Below are 23,037 nucleotides of genomic sequence, written 5' to 3'. Positions count from 1 at the left end.
CACTTTGAAAAGTGTATTTATACTTTTAAAGTTTTACATTTTAAAGTCAGTTACAGTAAGTAACTGAAGCTATTTAAGTTACATGCTATGAGCTCTGACATTTTGGGATTAAAGAAAATTTGAATTAATTGATAACTCAAGAAGAGCATGAGATTTTTATGAAACTAAAGAAAATAAATGTTGTGTTTTTACAGCTTAAACTTCTCTCCTGTGCTTACTATTTTTTATTTCTTTTTTTCAACTGTCTTCACTCTCTGATTGTGTATTGTTTTGTTTATGCTTTTTTGACAGGCTCCTCAGTCAGTGACAAAGTCCACCAGACGCCAGCTGACACGTACAGCAAACCTGGAAGAACAGCCACAATAAACTGTTCACACAGTATTCAGAGCTATGATCAAATACTCTGGTACAAGCAATTAAAGAATAGGCAACTGCAGTTCCTGGGATACATGTATATAAACACGGGTTACCTGAGACTGGACTGGGAGTGACGATTGAAGGGGGTGCAAATAAAGGCCAGACCTGCACATTAACAACTGAAGAACTCAGCCTGAACAGCAGTGCAGTTTACTTCTGTGCTGCCAGGTTACACAGTGCAACATATCACTGCTCCTCAGTACAAAAACCCCCTCATCACACTTTTTGTTGTTTTATCTCCATATGACAGCCCATTGCACCTGTATTGACTCATTCCAGCCAACACTGTTATCCTTGCTCTTTTAATATGACACATTTTAATGGGAGGTTACGTCTTTGGAACAATGTAGCATAAAACCTCCCTCAGACACACTATCTGCTGCGGCTGCGTCTCATGTGAACAGGATCACTATGATGACTCAAGTTGTCATCACATTTGTAGCCTCGGCTCTGTGGCTTCAAGGTAAACAGATTTACATTTACTTTTTAACAGGGTAAGAGATGTACATTTTAATTTTTAATTACTTACATGGATTTGCTGACATGGCAGTACATATGCCTACATGTCAACTAATTTTGACTGCACTTGGTTAACAATTTTTCTTTTCTTTTTTTTTCTTTTTTTCAATTTCCAAATCTTCTACAAAACATCTACATGTTTTGCACAAAAACCTAAAGCACAAAAATTTGGCTCAAGGTATATTAATAAAATAAAAAAAAAAAAAAACATACATTTGTTTCCTTGTTTCTAAAATATTTTCAAAAGAGTAAGAATTGTACCCATATTTTGTATTTTGTCCACGCAGGTCACTGCCAGGATGTGACCCAACACCCTGAAATCAGCTGGAGTTCTGTTTCCAAATCTGCAGAGATGAACTGCAGCCACAACAAAGATGTCTCTCACACACAGATGTACTGGTACAGGCAGCGTCCAGGGGAGACCTGACCCGCATAGTCTACACAGTTTTTGGTGGACAGCCAGACTATGGAGAGCTCCCTAAAAGTAAATATTCAGCTGCCAAAGACAACATAGAGAGCGGGGCTCTGACTGTGAAAGACTTGCAGCCTGAGGACAGCGGTGTGTATTTCTGTGCCGTCAGCAAACACAGTGATGTGAGAAGTGCGAGCAGCTGAACAAAAACTGGTTGGTCATAAATTCATTGAACGCCAAACCAAATGTTGGCTTTTATATCTTTCCAGTAGGTGGAGCTGAAGCTTTAGAAATACTCTTCAGCTCAATACATACACGGCTGTGACAATAAAGGTAGCTGGTGTAGATATGATGGGAGGGTTTTTAATAGAGTTGACAGAAAACAGAGCAGCACAGTGTCCTGGGAACTTTCAAACAGGAGGTCAACATGCCAACGTTATTGTTTTTATCTTGGCTCATTGGTAATTACTTTTACTACTCAGGAATACCACTTTCTCGACAGTTCCTGCACTGATTATCAATTTTCCCTCCTCTAGGTGTCTGTTTGGGTCTTGACATCCGTCAGTCTCCCTCTGATCTCATCACAAAACCTGGAGACAAAGTGCAGATGTTCTGCAGCCATGATAAAACTGACTACATGGTGATGCTCTGGTACCAGCGGCCTCCTGAAGACACAGCGATGAAACTCATTGGATACTTGTACTACCAAGCAGCCACGATGGAAGAGCCATACAAAAAACATTACACTATATCTGGAGATTTGGGTGTAAATACAGTCAAGAATGGCTCACTTACAATCCAAATAACTGGACTTGAGCACAGCGCCTTTTACTACTGCGCAGCCAGCAGAGCATAGTGACTGTAATTTACATTTCCTTTATACAAAAACTACTAATACTTATCAGCATTTATGGTTACAAATTACACCTTGAACAGATCCCTCCCAGCCAGCTGCATCTTCTTCAGAGCTTTCCGATTTGCCAGCAGTGAGGATGTTTCGTCATCACTTTCTTTTTTTTATTCAGTCAGTTCAGCAGCAGCATCATTTGAATCTCCAACATTAACACCTTACATCTGCAGAACTCTGTCTTATATAATATGACATGTCATGTAAAGGCTTTGAGTACAAAAATGATCTGATTTCTCCTCCTCTCTTGTCTGGCAAGTAATCAATTTTTCAAACAGAACTAGCACATATGTACATGAAACATTTTCTATCAATTTGTCATCATGTAACAGAGTTTGTTCTCTATTTTTGTCATCCAGGTGTTTGTGCAGCTCTAGATGTCCATCAGTCTCCCTCTGATCTCATCACAAAACCCTGAGAGGTCCAGATTTTCTACTACTGTGCAGCAAGTGAAGCACACTGACAGAAATCTCCTCTGAATTTAACAAAAACTATGCATCTATGCTATCTTTCTCATGATCAGTGGTTTCTAATAAGACACAGACTAAACTGCTTCCAGACACCTGCTTCTGTAGTTGTGCTCTAGTTTGATGTAACCATGTCATCATTAACTAATGCTACTGTGTTTCTATTTTACTGTTTTTGTGCTAATTTAACCAGGCAAGCCATGACAGTAAATGCTTTAATATTTACTGGAATATGTCAATCCCCAAAAAAAGATATTTTGCTTTTAGGGTTTAAGAGAGAGCATTTATTAGGGCTGTTCCCAAAAAAGAATTATGCCAATTGAATTGGATTTGGCTGATAAATACAAATACTTGATAATTCATTTAGTTTTCCATAAAGATATAAAGTTAGGAAGGGCTCTGCAACTTTTTTTTCTCCTCTCTCTTGCTCTGTGCGGCTGCCTGCATGTCCGCTGCCTGTTGATGATGTGCAGATTGTCTGTACCTACAGACAAACTGACTACACGGTGATGCTGTGGTACCAGCAGTCGCCCGGAGACAAGGCTCTGAAACTCATCGGATATGTAGAATATGATAGAAAATGCTATGAAGAATTACATAAACAGCATTTTAACATCACTGGAGATTTAAGTAGGAACACAGCAAAGAATGTTTCTCTGTTTATAGTGGACCTGAAAGAGTCTGAGCACAGTGCTGTGTGCTACTGTGCAGCTCAATAGGCACACTAAGGCAGATCTCCTTTCAACTACACAAAAACTGAACACACCACCTTTTATCAACTGTGGTTTGTGTCGTCTCAAAAAGACCTTCATCAGCCAGCTGCAGGCAAAGTCTCCATCACGTGATTTTTACTTCATTTCCTCATGTCTCGGCTTGTGTTTTTCATATTTAGTGCAGTCATATAGCCAGAGAAGACATCTCACAACCTTCATCATCATCTTTTTTTTTTCTTTCAAACAACAAACTCTGCGTGGGACAAAGAACTAAAATGATTTATTTTCTACTTTTTTGTCATCTTATAGGTATTGTTACCTATTCTCCAGCTCAAGTTTGTTGTATACTTTCCTGTTCAAGCAAATAAACCCTGAGTTGTATCCCTTTTTTGTAGGAGTTTCTCTGGGGGTTCAGGTCCAACAGTCTCCCTCTGTCATCATAAAGGCTGGCGATGAAGTGCAGTTTTTCTGCACGCATGACAAAACTGACTACAGAGTGATGCTGTGGTACCAGCAGTCACCTGCAGACAAAGCTCTGAAACTTGTTGGATACGGATATGTACATTTCAGAAACGACAGCGTGGAGGAGCCGTTTAGAAAACATTTCAAATTATCTGGAGATTTGAGTGGAAGCAAAACAAAAAATGGTTCGCTTTCTATTATCAATCTAAAAGCACTTGAACACACCGCAACGTATTTCTGTGCAGCCCGTGAGGCACAGCACATCAAACAAGCATCTGCTTCCAACAAAAACCTCTTTACACCTCCAGTCTGAATATAGGTTATAGAGTAAGTTATCTCCCCCACGATCATGTCTTACAAGTTTTTTCCATTTTTCAAGCCTAAGCCCTAAATATTTTCAGCTAGTGGTTCCCAAGCAACCAAATATTTAACACTGGGCAGCAAAGAAACCATGCTACTACGAGTGTTGTCACATTACTGGAATTTCTAACTTTGATGCAAATACCTTGAAAAATATCAATATCAATGGCCCTAGTAAACATTTACAATGAGACAGAATGAGAAAGCACAGCTGGTACCACAGTACCAATACTTCAGAGTATTAAAACTGTTCAATGTAGTGTGACCTCTCTTTCCCCAAAATGACTACCTGGGTGAGATGATGGTCACATATAGCAGTTGAATCCTCCACTCTGGCACTATACACTGCGATTAACCATACATATACACATATACTCTCTCCAATTTTTTTTCATTAATTACTTTATTTTTATTTTTATCTAAATTAATGTATTTATTGATTTGTTATTTATTTTAGTATAAACTTATTTAGCCATTTTTCCTTTCCCCTCAGTTATACCCTAACGTACCTCACTCATTATTCATATTATTGCTATGTGTTGATATGTGATTATCATTGTTGTTATTATTCCTCAACTTGTGATGAGAGTGATGGGGGTGGGGTTGTGTGGGCTTCATTGTTGAAATAACTTGTAATGACTCTAATAAATTCTAATAAAATATGTTAATTAAAAAAGAAACTGTTTCATATATAAAGAATAATTATGTATTGATAAACTGATATTTTTGCCAAAATTAGCTACTCTCATTGCCCACCCTTAACAACACTATTGATCTTCAACTTAAGCAGGTGAATCACTGTAAATCAGTGAATGTAATATCATCACCACAATTTCTGCTTTAAGCATTACATGTCATTTACTGCATGTAAGGCTATTATCGCATGTTGCTGAGGTCAATCTATATAGTATTTAGTAACCAAAGTAAAGCACAGACTAAATAAATTCCAGTTTTATTGTTAACTGGTGTGATTGCCCAGTGTAAATCTGCTCAATTATTAACTTTGACTAAAGTGTATTTGCTGCAATTTAACAGTAATAAATCAGAGTTTTTCTGCCTTTTGGGAAAAGGAGGACTGAATCAATGAAGTTTCTCCATGTCAACTCATTCTCTGGTTTTTCTACATCATCTCCTGCCCCTCCCTCTGATCCACAAAGCTGAAAGACTCGAGCTGGTTCTTCACATTCAACAAGATGCCATCTCTTGTCATTGTTTTCATCTCTATTGTTGTCTGGATTAAAGGTACTGAACATACATTAAGTCTCTTTAAATATTTATTTTGGAATTAACCCTAAAAAATCTTTATCCATAGAGTAACTGAGTTGAAATATTCACTTCCACTAATCACTAATCATTCATTGCTTATTTCTACACTACTTAACATTATTTCTATTTTTACAGGAGTTTACCTCAGTAAGGAAAAACAGGTGTTTCAGACTCCACCTGACCTGTTGTGGAAACCAAATGTTGAAGTCAACCTGAGCCTCACACATAAAATCCCGAACTATGACACTATCCTCTGGTATCAGCGCTCAGCAGGAGATACTTCTCTAAAGCTGATTGCTTACATGCGTTATACAAATCCTAAGGTCGAGTCAACATTTGATAAAAAATTTAGTGTTAGTGGAGATGGAGAGAAAACTGCTTATCTTCACATCCTCAACCTGAAACACCCTGAAGACAACGGAGAATATTTTGGAGCAGCAAGTATGCACAGTATAAAAAACATTGACACTCTCATACAAAAACCTCCGTAATGATCCAGTAGATAACAGAACACCAACAGAAACCACTGAAACCACGTGACACAGTATCAAAGCTCAGGAAAAGGTCTTCATTATAGCTGTTTCAGTAGAATATATCCTTTCTTCCGTTTGTTTCACAGCACTACACTTAGTGAGGTAGACATGTAAAAACCTAACAATTGCGGTAATATTACACTAATCTATTTGCCTTTTGATGCTACTCTGTTTGACCTACATCCAGGCTGCAACACACAACAGGGTTTTCCACATCTACTGCCACCAATAGATTTTCTGGCATTATTGAAATACTGTGCTGTTATTTACTGCACAGCAGCGCATACTTTTGTCACAGACAGAGCAGCAAATTATAAGACACAGTGAAAGTGAAACTATTCTGGGTTGTTCATTGAAGTTCATTATGCTGAGACTTAAACTTCATTTACTCATTCTGCACTCTCACTTTCCTCTCATCCATTAATCTGATCAACTCAGCTCTGATTGGATCAGCTGATCAAGTATCCATGCCACGACTCAAACTGCTGCTGAGGGCTAGAAATAAGTCATGATGAGTTTAGTCTGCACTGGGTTCATGAACCCTCAAAAACATCTGCATTTAGAGAGGTGGCACAGAATGATTTAAAAAAAAGGTACGAAAAAAAATTTAATTCAAAATTGGAACTTGGGGCGCCCAGTAGATCAGTTGGTAAAGCAGGCACAGGCTATGGATTTCATATGTCAGAAATGTCTTGTATGATAATATTAGCCATAGCTGTGTATGAGATGCACTTCCAAATCCAAATAATGGCAAGTGTGGAGGAAGAATAATATTCTCACCAGGCCTTAGGGAGGAGTGAATTAAAAATTCAAAATAAAGAATATGGAAGGGTCTTGAAGAACCAACGCAACCGATAGGTGGAGGCACAGCACTTAGTATGCAGCATTTATCATGAGGATGTGGTGATGATAAAACCAACAAACACAGACACAACCCCCTTTTACTTCACCCTGAGCATTATTTTTTATCAGGGAAATACTTCTCTCACACTAGTGCCTGATAATGTGTTTGTCTATGCAAACTTTCTGTTTCTTCTTCATCTGTTTTTATTGTAAGTTTTCATATTTGACTCTGCATTACATAAAAGTAGTCATTATTTATATTATATACCAAACAATAATGTTAAAAAATATATTGTGCATTTGTTTTGTACTATTAACATTTCTAAATCTGCTTTCTCCACAGGTCAGGTGAGCGCTCGAACATTTCAACAATCTCCTCCCTAGATAGTGAAAGAGAGCACTAAGGTCCAGATTAACTGCCGCCATGATGATAATACCCTTCTGACAATGCTCTGGTATCAGCAACGAGTGGACATAATGTCTATGACCCTCATTGGGTATGGATATGGACAGAGCCCCCCAAACTATGAGGGTCAGTTTGGAAAACAATTTCAGCTGACAAGAGAAGACACAGTGAGAGGAGCTCTGGTGATACACCAAGCGAACCAGTCACACTCTGCTGTGTATTTCTGCGCTGCGAGTACACAGTGATGTGGTTTAATGCCACTCCCTCACTAAAAACCCTCGTCTCTTCTCTGAGATGTGTGCATTTGCACAAGAGGTACTGTCTCTTAATACACCACTGGAGGAAGCTGTGTCTCTCTTGCTAAAGCACAACTTCAAGGATGTCTCCAAATGTGATAGTATTACTTCTCATCTTACTTCAATGTAAAGAAATCAGCTGAAAATTGTAACTGTGTTGTTTATTTCATACAGCACTTGTATTAATGTTTTTTTTTTCACCACATTTTAAATCTTCTGTGTTCTTCCAACAGATCGAGTCAAAAGTGTGAAGTTTAAACCGTCTCATCCAAGAATAGTCGACAACATGGCCAGGGTAGAAATTAATTGCAATCATGACGATAACAACCAGTATGTAATGCTCTGGTACCAGCAACCAGAGAGCGGTTTGATGACCTTGATTGGATTCAGCTACAGTGGCAATGACCCCAACTATGAAAAGCAGTTTGAAGATCGGTTTAAAATCACAAGACAAGACATCAAAACAGGAGCTCTGATTATTACCAACGTGACTCTATCAGACTCTGCTGTGTATTTCTGTGCTGCCAGTACACAGTGATGTGGTTTAATGCCACCCCTCACTAAAAACCCTACCCTTTTTTTCATGTTCAAGATCCTGAATCATAGGCTGGTAGAATTAGCCCCAAAATGTCTTAATCACTGTTCTGACATTAATAACAATAGCTGTGATTTTTTTTTTTTTGAATAATCATAATGCACTTCTTCACATTCACACAGTCTCAAAAAAGTATGAATATATGAAAGCATTTAAGTCCCTGTGCTTATAAGCAAAGAACTATGGATGCACGATATTGGATTTTCTGGCCAGTATTCAATATGCTCATTAGGGGTCAACAGATAATCGGCCTGGACGATTATCAGGGCAGATATTTGGCATTTTGCCAATAATCTGTATCAGCGTTCTATTTTAATGATCGCTGATAAAAAAAAAATTAATTAACTTAAAGGTGCACTACTTTGGACAACCAACACCCAGGGAAGGCAGTCTGCAATACATGCAAAGAAAGTGTCAGCATGGGAGGAGCTTTTACTTTGTAAAACCTCAGGGAGCTATTTTTAGTTATTTCTTTTTATTTAAATTTCCACTTGATTTTATTGAAAAAGTTCCAGGGAACTTGCTGTTGAAAGTTTCAGTTTTGATTAAAACTTTGCTGAAAGAATTTAAATAAAGTATAGTGTTGCTGTTTGTTATATTCGAAATTCTAAATAGTTACAGAAAGACTTTCATTTTATTGGTTCCAAATTTCAGTTATCGGCTTCATTGACTACTAATAATTGGTATCAGCCCTGAAAAACCAATATGGGTCGACCCCTAATGCTCATATATAACAACTAATTTAGACATTAACAGATATCCATACATCCACTTTTTTCCCCACCTCACTTCAGCGATTACCATGTCTCCTCTGTAGGGGATGTAACAAAATTAAACATGCTCTTATTGTGATGGCCAGCCAGTAGATGGACGTCAGTGTATGTAACATTTATTCATTGCATAAAATGAGAAAAATTCTTTCTATGAGTTTATGTTGTGTACATGTTCACTTTATCAATAAACAAAAAATATAGGTTTATGATATGGGCAGAGAGCATAATGGCCAATTGCAATGTATTTCATTTGAAAGCCAATATCTGCTGATGCCATGACGTGCATCCCCACAAAACATTTACCGAAATGGGGTGGAATTTATGGCTGCATTGTAAGGGAAACAAATGAATGTAAATACAAACTCATCTTCTCAAAATAAATCAATTTCAGATTTCCCATATTTATACAAATCAAGTGCTACCATTTACAGAGAAGGAGACAGACCAAAGTACCCAAAACAAGGTGACACAGTCAGAAATACCTGTTGTAAACAAAGACTGTTTTTCTCACCACCTCAGCAAACACCATGCTTGGCACAGGTAATTCATGTTCAAGAATATGACAACAACAAACAAATGCCAATTTAACCATGAATATTCACCAAATTAACAGCATTAAAGCTTCATAAAGTGCCAAAGAACACAAAAGGTAGATGATGAAGAAAAACAGCATCCCACAGCACAGCTACTATTCAGTCATGAAACACAAGACAGTAAGAGAGTACAGACATTAGGGAGCAACTGTTAACCTAGCAGGCAAAATAGTGACTGAAAAAAACATCATCTGGTAATATATCTATAGCTTAATGTCAGCTACATGTTGATGAGACAAAATAAACAACAATTAAGGGACCCAAACAGTAATGTTAGCTAGCTGTAGTAACAGTTAATTAGTAGACAGCATACTGCTGTTATCTTTCTATACATCTGAGCAAAACAATAGAGGCCAGCACCAAAATATCAAACACAAGGCAGGGGGAGAGCAAAGACAGCTGGGAAACAGCCATCACTGTTAGCTGTCATAAGGTTAGCTTCAGTCTTTTCCACTGAAAGCAACACAACCGTTAGTTAGCTTAGCCAAACGTAGCTAGCTTAGCCAGGGGCATTTAAAAAGCCAAAACACCACATGACATGACGTTAGCCTTAAGTGTTAGCACAAGCAGCTGCTGAGTCTTACCTTATTGAGGTGAAGCTGTGATTCCTGGCGATTCCAAGAAGAGTTAACGTCCCAAGCAGAGTCCGAAAAAAGCCAAAAACAGGACGGAAAACTCCGATTTAGACTCGAAATGCGCATTATCGGGCAGCCGTTGGTGTGTGGATCAACTGGAAAACGGACTCCTTTAGTGTTTGGAAGCAGCGAAAACATTATAATTCCTTGTCATGGCAGTCCTGAGGTGACACCGTCAGCAACATGCTTTCTTTATAAGTGAGTTTTGGTCAGTCATTCTCATGTTTTGCGAAGTATATTAGTTTTTAATATTTGTGTCCCCGACAGAAGACTGTCAACGGTGTATCAAGTGGGCGGGGCATTGGCGGGATAAAACCCCGCCCCCAATTATGTGATGACCAATCATGTTCCTCTAAGAGCCAACAGTCAGTGTTTTTGGCGTAAGAGCAAGACGCCAAAAAGACGCCTTTACAGTGCTCATGAAGCGCCTCTTGATGACGCTAGGTGAGAACAAGGCCAGACCATGGATGTGTTATGGGCCAGACAGAACCATGTGCGGCCTCAATAAACGCTGCCAGACAGCACCTGCAGCACAGATTTGGTTTTTAGTTTTTCACTTTCTTTACTTTTTTGTTTAAATTCATTAGCACCTAACAATTTAAATTAAAATCCAATTCCTAATCTTAAGCAAAGCAATAAAGACAAAGAAAAGATTTTAAAAAAAAAAAAAAAAAGATCTGAGAGATATTTTACGTCCTCCAGAATCACTCTTACAAATCCATCAAAAAATAGTCTCCTTATAGGCCTGTGTATTCGTTTGTGTTCAGAAATAAAAGTTACTGCAAAGAAGCAGAAGCAGGCAGAATTTTTTTTAACAGGATCAGCTACAGGCCGAGGAAGAAGGAGGGGAGGAGCAGGTGAGATGTGGAGAGGGGATCGTCTCTCATTTGATCTGATTTAAGTTTGTCAGACTGGCGCAACATGCAAATGCTCTGATACCAGATTTTAGTATGGCTATGGCTGATTAGTATGCTAATTGTTGTTTTTTTGTTTGTCTGTCTCTTTTAATTTTTTAACCATTGCACAGGTGATGATATTAGTTTCCAGGATGCCTGCAGCTGTATACAGGTTTGGATTTTTACTGCTCATACTTACAAGTAAGTTTGACTGACTGTTAAGATTTTTTTCCTGTAACATCTATACCACTTTGTATTTATGTTACAATTATGTTTTTTGAAGATGTCAAGCTGAATTCTTAAAACTCGCATTGCTTGAATTCAAACTTCACCCCAACAATGACTTTTTCTTTACAGAAAAAGTGGAGAGTATTACCTTCAAACATTCCTCAGCTCAAGTTGTAAAGGAAGGGACTGAGGAGCTCAGGATAAACTGCAGTCATGATGACACTAGCCTCCAGGCCATGCTGTGGTACCAGCACACACACAGCAGCCGGTCTATGACCCTCATCGGGTACACAGTCCTAAAGGCTGACCCGGTCTACGAGGACCAGTTTAAAAAATCCAGATTCCAGATAAAAGGAGAAGCACAGAGAGGAACTCTGATCATTCAGACAGTGAATCCATCAGACTCGGCTGTGTATTTCTGCGCTGCTAGTACACAGTGATGTGGTTTAATACTCTGCTTCACTAAAAACCTGCTGTGACTTGCAGCTGCAGCTCAGGGGTTTGGTTATTTTAGTCTTCCCACACATTTTCATGCACAAATTTTAAAAACAATTCCATGAATTTTCAAGGTCCCCTCTTTTTTTCCCTTGCCCCACATGCAGCGTGTTTTTTAAAAACATAAGATCAAACTCTATTCAAAGCATGATTTCAGCATCCCACACATGTGTTCAAGGACCATCAGAAATTTGAAAGTCCAACAATAATTGCAGCTGTTTTAACAGTTTCTGGCTGTGATAAACGGTGTAATTATTGGGGATTTTAAAACAAAATATGCCTGCCAAAATGTAAGAAAAAATCAATCACCCAAAATGTTTAAGTTTCTTATTATTTCTGCCATTTGAATGAAACAAATTTCGAATTTCTGTCTGAAGATGTTAACACAAAATAAGTGATGGCAAGGTATGAATCAGATTTTGATTTTAAAAAAGGGTGTCAGATACATACATGCAGTTTGATTTCTCTGTGCATAAGGTTTTACTTCTTCAATATTGCACATAAAAAACAATCGCCCAAAATATTTAAGCTTTACGTAAAAAATGCCCAAAAAGCCAAAATGTAATAGCAAGAAAAAAACAAGGAAAGAAAAAGGGGGGAAAAAAAATTTTATATAAAAGTTTTTTATAAAAATCACTAAAAGTTTTTGAAGGAAAAAAAGTCAGAAATTTTGTATGTCCTACAAAAATCACAAAAAAAAAATTTCAAGAGAAATATTTGCCAATTCATTTTTTTGCAGGGCACCAAACCTACGACCTTGCATGAAGACAACAACAAAAACGTATTAATAAATAATGCATTTTGCTTCTAGAAAGAAGTGTCAGTCACTATAAACTCTTTTTTAAGTTCTCTATAATTGAGTAAGAGCTTTAACCTGCAGTTTCTGCTTGTTGTCCACCAGGAGACTGTGGCTGTGCTGAGACTCCTTCAGATTTTATTTCTCAGAAGTTTCGGCTGCAGCAGTTCAGCAGGTCTGCCTAAAGAGAGACGATTGTACTCTTGACCTTTTAATCACTGTCAAAATGAAGCTGCTCTTAGCTGCTGTTCTCATCGTCGCCAGTAAGAACATTGAAATCCAGATGGAAGAAAAGAACTGTTTTCTTCTACTTGTTCCTTGCTGAAGTTGTTAATTCACTTATTGTCTTTTTTCTTATTTTACAGATTCCTCCACTGGTGTTAAAATTCTTCAGCCGCCTTTTGCAATCAGTGGTGAAGGAGACCGGCTGTTTCTTTGCAGTGTGAACAAGATGACAAAGACTATATGTACATGTGCTGGTACAGACAGCAGCAGCAGCGGGGAATACAGCTGGTCACATATTCTAGTGCTAGAGCTGTTAGGATTACGGTCGCTCCTTTTAATAAAACCAAGTACACCATGTTCGGGCCTGTGGTGCTTCAGACGACTCTGCAGATACGCCCTGTGGAGGCCGGAGACTCAGCTGTGTATTACTGTGCGTCCAGGAGAGCACAGTGATTCAGAAAGCCTCAGCAGCTTAACAACAACATGAGAAACCAGGTGGAGACGCCAGGGAGGAGGATGCATGAGGAGTTAACTCTGAGAAGCCCAGAGCTGGATTTTGTTTTTACGTAATAACAGATCAACATCAAGATGATCTGAAAATGTAAAGGAAAACATTTGTTAATACATCTATACGTTTTTAAAAAGTACAAGAATGTTTCTCTCAATGTTCCTGCATCATCACCACAAAGCTGATCAGTATAGATAATCGAGCAGGTGTTAATGTGGTAAAGATTAATGTCTCATTCAGTGTTATTGTCCTACAGTGTTTCTCTAATCTCTGACAGTGCTTTCGTCTCTTGTTATTCCATTTTACGATAATTCAGTCTGACAAGAATATTGTGTATCAAATTTAAGACATTATCATACACTGACCTCTATAGGGTTGATGTGGGATTACACTCATAAAAAATCCTAAGGGAAGCCAGCCAATTAATAATACAAGTGCTACCAAAATTAAACTATATTGAAGAAATAGGATGAACATGGAACGTACAGATGACATTAAAGTGACGTCTGCAAACAACAGTGACATTACATCATAAAAATACCTATAATTTGTCACAATTATGTCAATATAAATGAAAATGTAAACTTGTTTTAATATGAGCATACTGGTTGAACTACCTATCATTTAGTTAATTATTTTATTTTTTTTAAAGAAAAGAAATGTTGAGTGAAACACCCCAGCACAGACATGTAATTTAAAAAAAAAAAAAAAAATTCAGTATGATACAGTATTTGTACATTTATTTTATAGAAATATGTATATAAAAGCGTAGAATATTAGATCAGTGTCGCATATCAGGCCATTTATAGCTGGAGCTTATTTGCAGTGATAGAAAGATACTAAGTACATTTATTTATATATTTAATTTAAATTAAATTTAATTAATTTACTTGTACTTTACTAAAGTATTTCCATTTAATGCTACCTTATACTTCTCTGCATTTATTGATAAAAATATGTGCTTTTCCTGATGTATTATTTTAGAATGGTCTTATATAGAAGTTGAAATTAGCTTCACTTTTAAATGCTACCACATTTAAATGATGCTTACACATTGAGGCATCAATAGATTACGATCCAGTTATTTATTTTTTTATTATATTTTTTTTTTTTTATTTTATTTATTTTTATTCCTAAATGGGCCATTCTGCATATCGAATATGTGTTGTTTTGGTGACACACATGCACACATGCACACACGCACACACACACACACACACACACACACACACCCTGATACCCTTTTTAATTTTAATGCTGTCAGAATATATGTCCCAAAATGAGAATGTGTTTTGAAATCTAAAAAAACCCCTTTATTTATGTTAAAGGAGAAGTACAACATTTTTTCACCTTTATGAAAATGAATGTTTATCATATCTCCTTGAGGTCTAGTGTAATGTGAGTGAAATTAATGTGTGTTTTTGGTGTCTGATGGTGTTGATACGTAATGAGCGATGGCAAGGTAAAAAGCACATTCTGATTTTTAAAAAAGAAAGGAAGAAAAGTTGGGAGGTTGTATTAGTGTAGCTCAGCACCTCATCAGATACATACATGTATTGTAATTTGTCTTGAGCTTCGGGCTTTCTTGTTTTCAGTATTGCTCTTGTGTCTCCTCCTCAGTTCAGAGATAAGTGGGAGGATAAAGAGGTGTGACCTGCAGAGACGTCACTCCCTCTGAACTACAAACAAACACAAACAAAGACCAGTTTCCTCTTTCCTCTCTTCTTTTCTTAGCTGTCACAGAAATAGCAGCAGTCAGGTTAAAGGCGTTCAGCCGTCAGTCAGCGACCTGAGCAGCTGCTCTCACACACACACACACACACACACACACACACACAGATGGAGGCTGAGATATGGAGGAGCTGGGTGGGGGAAGGAGAGAGGAGAGGGGGGCAAAGAGACGGCAGGTTTTTGTGTGTGACGGTTTTCACCGTGGGGACAGGGGGGGCACGGTGATACAATCCCATAGAGCCGCCGTACAAAAACCTCCTCCCATTAACTCCCATTGTGTAGACTGATGCATGCTGCCTGGGACACTGTGGAGAGCAGAAAAATGTATAATATTAAACTGTACAGGACAGCAGGGCACTTTAGCATTAAAAAGACAATTTACATGATAAAAATCTGCAGTATAAAAGTTTTGAAAATGACTTTCAAATCATATGTGGAGCACCGGGATTCTTCTTTCACTCATCTTGACAAAAAAAAAAAACAACAAATGTGGACATTATGAAGCTTGTCCTGCATGTTTAAACTGTCTTCATCCTCTGGATTATCACACTGTGTCTCAGCAGGCTGATTATGGAAAGTTTGGAGACTTTTTAGTTGAGGAGACTTTCAGTGTGACACTGGAACTGAAGCTTACTTTGGAAAGGGAACAAAACTCACTGTTTTGGGTAAGTAGGACCTCTCACTGCTTCACTTCACTGCAACAAAGTTAAAATAGTCAAATGTTTTGTATGAAAGTGAAGACCAAACGGTTGTTGTGAAAAAGCTGAAATATTGAGCTGAAGTGAGAACACTGTGACCAACACTAATCCTGCTTACTTCGGCCAAGGAACCAAACTGACTGTTTTAGGTAAATATTACAGTTTATTTCTGTGTTTTAATGGATGTTGCATCGTCTAAAGGCCTTAAACTGAACAGAAATATCAGTAAAAACTTTCCAAAGATTGTTCTGGTAAAGAGAGAATCAAGAGTTTCATGATCAGTGTTTCTGCACTGTGACCTACAATGATCCTGCTTACTTCGGCCAAGGAACCAAACTGACTGTTTTAGGTAAATATTCAAGTTTATTCCTGTTTTAATGAATGAAACATTGCTTTAGAGTCTCACTAAAAACAGAGGAGACAGTAAAAACTTTCCAAAGATTATTATAGTAGAGAAAGAATCAGTAGTTTCATGCTCAGTGTTTTTGCACTGTGACAATGCAAACGAAGCTTACTTTGGAAAAGGAACCAAACTGACTGTTTTGGGTAAATATTCCAATTTATTCATTTAGTTCCATAAATTTTACATTGCTTCAGTCTCGATACAAAAAGAAGTATCAGTAAAAAACACTGGTCCAAAGATTATTCTTGGCAAGAAAGACTCAGTAGTTTCCTGCTCAGTATTTCTTCACTGTGACAACTTAAATGAAGCTTACTTTGGAAAAGGAACCAAACTGACTGTTTTGGGTAAGTCAAGGATGGTTTACATTTACCAAATGTACTTAACTTTAATTGTTGTAATGCAATAAGAAACGTAATGCAGTTGGGTCTTTATAGTTTAAGTTCGGCTCAGAGCTTTTTGCTGTTAAGCTTAAGCTCTGTGCCAATTACGAAGCCTATTTCGGCCAGGGAACTAAACTGACTGTTCTCGGTAAGTAAGAAAAATTCTGATTAATTAATCTGCAAGAGAAATAAATTACATGCAAAGCAGGATGATTGGTGAGGAAAACAATTTTTTGTATTAAACTTTGAAAAACAAGACGGCAGTGCAGCAAATATTGATTTGGGATTACAGGAAAGTGCTGCATTTAATAAAATAAAAAGTGACTAAAATGTAAAGATCTGTATTAAAAGCAGCATGTTGGGCTGTTTTGAGCACTGATTCAGTTCACTGTGACTCTGGTTCTGGTGAAGCTTACTTCGGTGGAGGAACAAAGTTAACAGTTATAGGTAAGAAATCAAATCAAATCAAAGATAGCTCTTTAACTCGATTGCTTCTTTCTTAATCTTAACTTAATCTGCTCAAGTCTATCTTAAGTTGAGCTGAGAGCTTTTTGCTGTTAAGCATGAAAGTTGCATTAGTGCAAAGCCTAATTCGGCCAAAGAACGAATATGACTGTTCTCGGTAAGTAAACATAAAGTCTTACTCGGTTGTAACTGACAGGTTTGTATTACATGCAACTTATGAGAATATATACCACAGTTTTTGGATTTAAAGAAAAGTTAAAAAGCAAAATGTTAAAAAGCAAAGCCAAAGCAGCATGTTCTGATGTATTGAGCACTGATCGAGAGTTCACTGTGACCCAGGGAACAACACCTAGCTTTGGTGGAGGAACAAAGTTAACAGTTTTAGGTAAGAAATCAAATTTAAAAGGACAAAAACATTGCAATTTAAGAGTCCATTTATGAATTTTACAGCACTCAAGTTTTTGCTCTCAAGCTTAAACGCTGTGTCAGTACACACCCTATTTCGGCCAGGGAACAAAACTGACTATTCTTGGTAAGTTGGAATTAAATCTATCAGGGTTTTTATTGAGATATTTGAATTGCATGCAAAAAATGTGGATTTGTGACAAAACTAATATGTAAAGAAGCAAAGTAAAAGCAGCATGTTGGGCTGTTTTGAGCACTGATAGAGGTCACTGTGACTCTGGTGGTACAACTGAAGCTTACTTTCGGTGGAGGAACAAAGTTGACAGTTTTAGGTAAGAAATCACATCAAAATTAGTGTTACTGTTTTTGGCACAGTTTTAGTTTAGCTGACTGCTTTAGTTTTCATCTCTAAGACTGTCAGTTTGAAGCTATTTCAGTCAGGAACAAACTGACTGTTCTCTGTACGTTAAAATTTGAGCATGGTGCTAACTGAGAGTGTTGTACTGCACCCAACAACATACAAACAGTAATGAAGAAAAATTGCAATAATACAAAAAAAACTAAAGTGTAAAGATTCGAGGTAAAAGCAGCATGTTGGGCAGTTTTGAGCACTGATTAACCTCACTGTGATGGTGCTTATGAAGCTGTCTTCGGTGGAGGAACAAAGTTAACAGTTTTAGGTAAGAAATCAACTCAACTCAAAAATAACATAAATTGTTGTTTTTAGATTGTTTCTCTCTTGTGTCAGTACAAAGCCTGGTTTGGACAGGGAACAAAAGTGACTTTTTTTTGGTAAGTTGACCTAAAATCTAACAGGGAGTTTATTGAAAAGTTTCTTTTCAAAAAATAGGAAAATGGCATTCATCACAAACTAAAGATTCAAAGTAAAAGCAGCATCTTGGGCTGTTTTAACACTGATCATGTTCACTGTGACTCTGGTGCCGGTGCAGAAGCTTACTTTGGTGGAGGAACAAAGTTAACAGTTTTAGGTAAGAAAATAAAAACGAAAAATGAAAGTTGCTGTAATTTGAGTGTTTCTAACTCAAACTTACTGTTTTGCTCAAAACTTCTGTTTCTAAGTTTAAACACTGTCATAGCAAAGCCTATTTCGGCAGAAAAAAACTAACAATAAATTCTGACAGGTTGGTAAATAAGAGGTTTGTAATGCTACAACTTGAAAAAAAAAACAGGCTGTAGTTGTTGGTTTGAAAGGAAAGTTGCATTTAGCATAAAACTAAAGTAACATGAAAGCAGCATGTCTGGCTGTTTTTGAGCACTGATCGAGTGCACTGTGACTAACCAAGAAGCTTACTTTGGTGGAGGAACAAAGTTAACCGTTTTAGGTAAGAAATGTAAATAAATGAAAGAAATGGTGCAGTTGGAGTGTTTCAAACTTAAACTTGCAGTGTTCAAGTCTTTTCAAGTCAAGTTCAGTCAGTTTGAAGCATATTTTGTGCAAGGGAAGAAAACTGACTGTTCTTGTTAAGTTAAAAGTCTACTAACTGAGAGGTTTGTATTGCACATGACCTGTGAAATAAGGCTGTGATGGTTGGTTTTTAAGAAATGTTGCATTTATCTAAACTAAAAAGCAAAGTGGCAAAGTAAAAGCAGCATGTTAGGCTGTTTTGAGCACTGATGGAGTGCACTGTGATAATAACCGAGAGGCTTACTTCGGTGGAGGAACAAAGTTAACAGTTTTAGGTAAGAAATTAAATTAAAAGAAAGAAAAATGGTATTGTAATTGGAGTGTTTCTAACTTAAACTTAAGTCTTAGGTCGGTTTGGAGCATATTTTGTGCAAAGGAACAAAACTGACAGTTTTTGTTAAGTTAAAAGTCTAACTGAGGTTTTTATTGCATGTGACTTGTGAAATAAGGCCGTGATTGTAGGTTTTAAAAGAAAGTTGCATTTATCAAAACTAAAAAGCTAAAAGGCAAAGTAAAAGCAGCATGTTGGGCTGTTTTGAGCACTGATGGAGTTCACTGTGACTCTGGTGGTAATGAAGCTTTCTTCGGTGGAGGAACAAAGTTAACGGTTTTAGGTAAGAAATCAAAACAAATCAAGATATTATTAAAAATCATATTGTCCTCAAGTCCAAGTCCTTCAGAGCTTTCTGTTGTTATGCTTAAAAGTTGTATCAGCTTGAAGTGGATTTTGGCCAGAGAACAAATCTAACTGTTCTACGTGAGTTAACATTAAATCTAATAAAATGATAATTGTTTATTAAAGACTCTTGTAAAAAAAAATAGACTGTAATTGTCGTTTTAAAAAGGAAAGTTATGTTTATGATGAGTCAGGAAGCAAAGTAAAAGCAGCATGTTGGGCTGTTTTAGCACTGATCAAGTTCACTGTGACTCAGACTACAGAAGCTTATTTTGGTGGAGGAACAAAGTTAACAGTTTTAGGTAAGAAAACACATTATTGTTCATGTATGATTTTGTTAAGAAGTTTCTGACACTGCAAAGATACTCTATGGCTCAAACACTTTCAAATTAATCAACTCCAATTTTGTAGCCAGATTAAATAATCATCATCAATCAACAATCTCAAAAAGCATGAATGGTTACTCAAATGAGGACAAAAAAGACAAGAGAAGATTTGGCCATTTTTGAAAACTATACGTTCAAGTCCTGCATGTCAGAGGGTGACAGTTATATAATAGAGGCACAGATAAAGAGAGGCACTTGGAAGAGTTTTTGTAACAGTCAAAAGTCTCTGTGAGTCCTATGAGCAAGCTTACTTTGGAGCTGGACTAAACTCACTGTTTTAGGTAAGAAAATCTGCAACTAAAGCCTCTCACAGAGCTCGATTCAGAGATTATTTGCTATATGTGAGTGAGAAAAAGTGTTAAGTGTTGAAAAATATTCTTTGGACCTTGTATTTAATGCTAGTAAAAAAAAGTATTGTCTTTTTAAAAAGTGTGCAAAAGGAGGTTAAGGTGGAGTTTCCGTGTCAGCTACATTGTCTGTAATCCACAATCTCCAGTAAAAGTACTGTGGCTATAAAACATTTGGCTCTGCGCCCAGATTATTACTCTCACAGCGAGTTCCTATCAGCTCTGTGAAACACTGTGAGCAATCAGGCAGAAGCTTACTTTGGAGCTGGGACTAAACTCACCGTTTTAGGTAAGACGACCACAAAACTGAACATAAACTAAAACAATCTTCCTTAGAATATAACTGCAAACTAGTTGATACCAAACATTTTGCTCTTAAAATGGACCTTGAATCACAAGTTTAATGCTGTTAGCAATTAGTTGAACTTGATATAAATATGTATGTTTCTACAAAAGTGTTTAATGCATCTGCAAAGAGAGCACAAAGACAGTCGACAGCTTTCAGTGCTGAGCGCTCAAACAGTTTTCCTGTAGCCTTGTATCAGTGTGAACAACTACGACCCTGCTTACTTTGGCAGTGGCACCAAACTGACGGTGTTGGGTAAGAAAATTATAAAAAGTCATACTCAGAAATGTCTGTTTAGTGACCTACTCTTTACTTAAATGTGAGAATTACTGCGTGAAGTTTCAGGTGGTAAAAAACTGTTGCTCATTGTCTTGTTTGGTGCTGCAGCAGCATTGTGTTACTTTGTGTCAGAACTGCAAAAGAAAATGTAAAATTTGAGATAATTTGGGAAAAAATACCCTATTCTTTAGCAAACAGACTTATTTAAGTGCAGGTAAAAGACTGTATGCATTATATCTTCAATCTGCAAAAGTTGGCATTAAAAACATTTCTCAGATAGTAAAAATTAGTTTTTTTTTTTCCCTGCATCAAAAAGTGAAAGAAAAAAGTCCATTTAAAAAACATTCATGTGTCTGTAAATGGGATCTATGTAATCTAATGATTGTACTTTAAATGAAATGATTACTTACGAATGCAGTTTTAAAAAACAGAAGTTCGAGGTTAATTCAGCTGTTTTAGATCTTTGTCAGTTTTTAACATGTGAGTCAGCGGTGTGCTCTACTTATCCTGCTGAATTTGGAGCAGGAACCAAACTAACAGTTCTTGGTAAGATTTTTTTAAAATTCAAAAAAAATATCTAAAAAGAAATTTTAATCCTGCAACCTACTGTGATCATGTTTTATTGGTGTTCAGATTCAGTTTGATAGTTCTTACTTTGCGCCCTGATGTTCATGTCTAAACTCTGCTGTTAAGATGTCTCATGTACATTAGCTGTTGAAGTTTGCTGTTGATCTTTGCAGCTTTTTATCGTGATTTATGTCCTTTCTTACTGCAGAACCAGACTGCGAAATCACAAAACCAACAGTTCAAGTTCTTCCTCCGGCAGCAAAAGAGTGTCGAGACCAGAAAGACAATGCAAGGAAGAAGACCATTGTTTGTGTGGCCACTGGATTCTACCCAGACCATGTCCAAGTGTCCTGGCAGATCAACGGGAACAGCGTCACCAATGGTGTGGCGACTGATGAAGCTGCCCTGCGAGAGGACAAGTTTTACAAAATCACCAGCAGGCTGAGGGTCCTTGCCAAAGAATGGTACAAACCAGACACTAAATTCACATGTACCGTCAGCTTCTTCGATGGGACAGAAACTACATCTCATTCAGATTCAATTAATGGAGAAGAAGGTACATTTCATTTCAAACTGACTTAAACTTGATGGGAAATAACTGTAAACAATCATCTAATTTCTTTAATTTCTTATCTTTCTATCAGCTAAAGGAGAAGCAGCCCTGACAAAAGGTAAATGTATTTTCTGATTCTTCACACTTCAGTTTTTGCTACTATTTAGTGTAACTGGTCATATCTGAATGTTTGGACTCTCTGCAGAGAAATATCTGAGGATCACGCAGACGGCCAAATTCTCCTACAGTGTTTTCATCATCAAGAGCATCACCTACGGAGCCTTTGTGGGGTTTCTGGTGTGGAAACTTCAGGTTTGTCTCTGCACCCTTTCCAACATGCATTTCAATATTTGAATGAATGCTGACGGTATGACATTGTGACCTTTGTCTATGTTGCAGAGTTCAGCTGGAAAACAGAACAAAAGCTGAGAGCTGAACGCATGGACCACGAGGTCGAAAGTTTTTTTGTAAACAAAGGTTGAAAACATTGTTATATCGCCACATCTTTGTTTTGCAGCATCCTGCTATATAATAGAGCTCTATGCATGCTCTTGTCAGAGGATTTCTTTGTGACCTGGGTCCTGTTTTTCAATTTTTTTGAAATTGCTCCAGTATTGAGCAAATAGTGGATGTTATTGTACAATTTAATCCCTGCTGACAATTATGCACTGTCAATAGACGTCCATTAAAAAAGTTTATTTTTGCCACTGACAGGCTCAGATTTTTATATAGACCCAGCATTTTTCACATCTAACTGGGTGAAGAGAGTTAATAATTGGTCGAACAGTGGAAAGACAAACTAAAAAAGCTTTTTGGAGCTTTATTCTTATTCGTACTTTTACTTTATTTTATTTTTCTGTGTGTTTTTTAAATGATAAAATGAGTGTTTATTTGAATAGAATCTGGTGGTTAAAAAAAGTCTAGTTAAAAAAAAGAAAAAAATAGAGTAGTCTACTCTAAGAAAAGGTCTAACTCTGTGAGGATCCTTTCCATAACGTTGTCAGACGATAATTTATCAATCTGAGTCTGT

At 37.2% G+C, this 23,037-nt stretch overlaps 1 protein-coding gene across 1 annotated transcript; it reads left to right on the top strand.

Moving 5' to 3' along the window:
• Positions 1-800: 800 nt before the first annotated feature.
• Positions 801-22,436, top strand: LOC121953569 (M1-specific T cell receptor beta chain-like). Its single transcript, XM_042500734.1, is given in 8 exon segments — positions 801-880; positions 1,224-1,355; positions 1,358-1,530; positions 19,786-19,831; positions 21,663-22,010; positions 22,099-22,125; positions 22,213-22,319; positions 22,407-22,436. Coding segments are annotated over 8 exon segments (915 nt in total). The 5' UTR covers positions 801-828.
• The last annotated feature ends 601 nt before the right edge of the window (positions 22,437-23,037 follow it).

The sequence above is a fragment of the Plectropomus leopardus genome, chromosome 14 (genome assembly GCF_008729295.1).
Source record: "Plectropomus leopardus isolate mb chromosome 14, YSFRI_Pleo_2.0, whole genome shotgun sequence".
In the NCBI taxonomy this organism is placed as follows: domain Eukaryota; kingdom Metazoa; phylum Chordata; class Actinopteri; order Perciformes; family Serranidae; genus Plectropomus; species Plectropomus leopardus.
The sequence above is the reverse complement of the archived record's forward strand: the minus strand, read 5'-3'. Positions and strand labels throughout refer to the sequence as shown.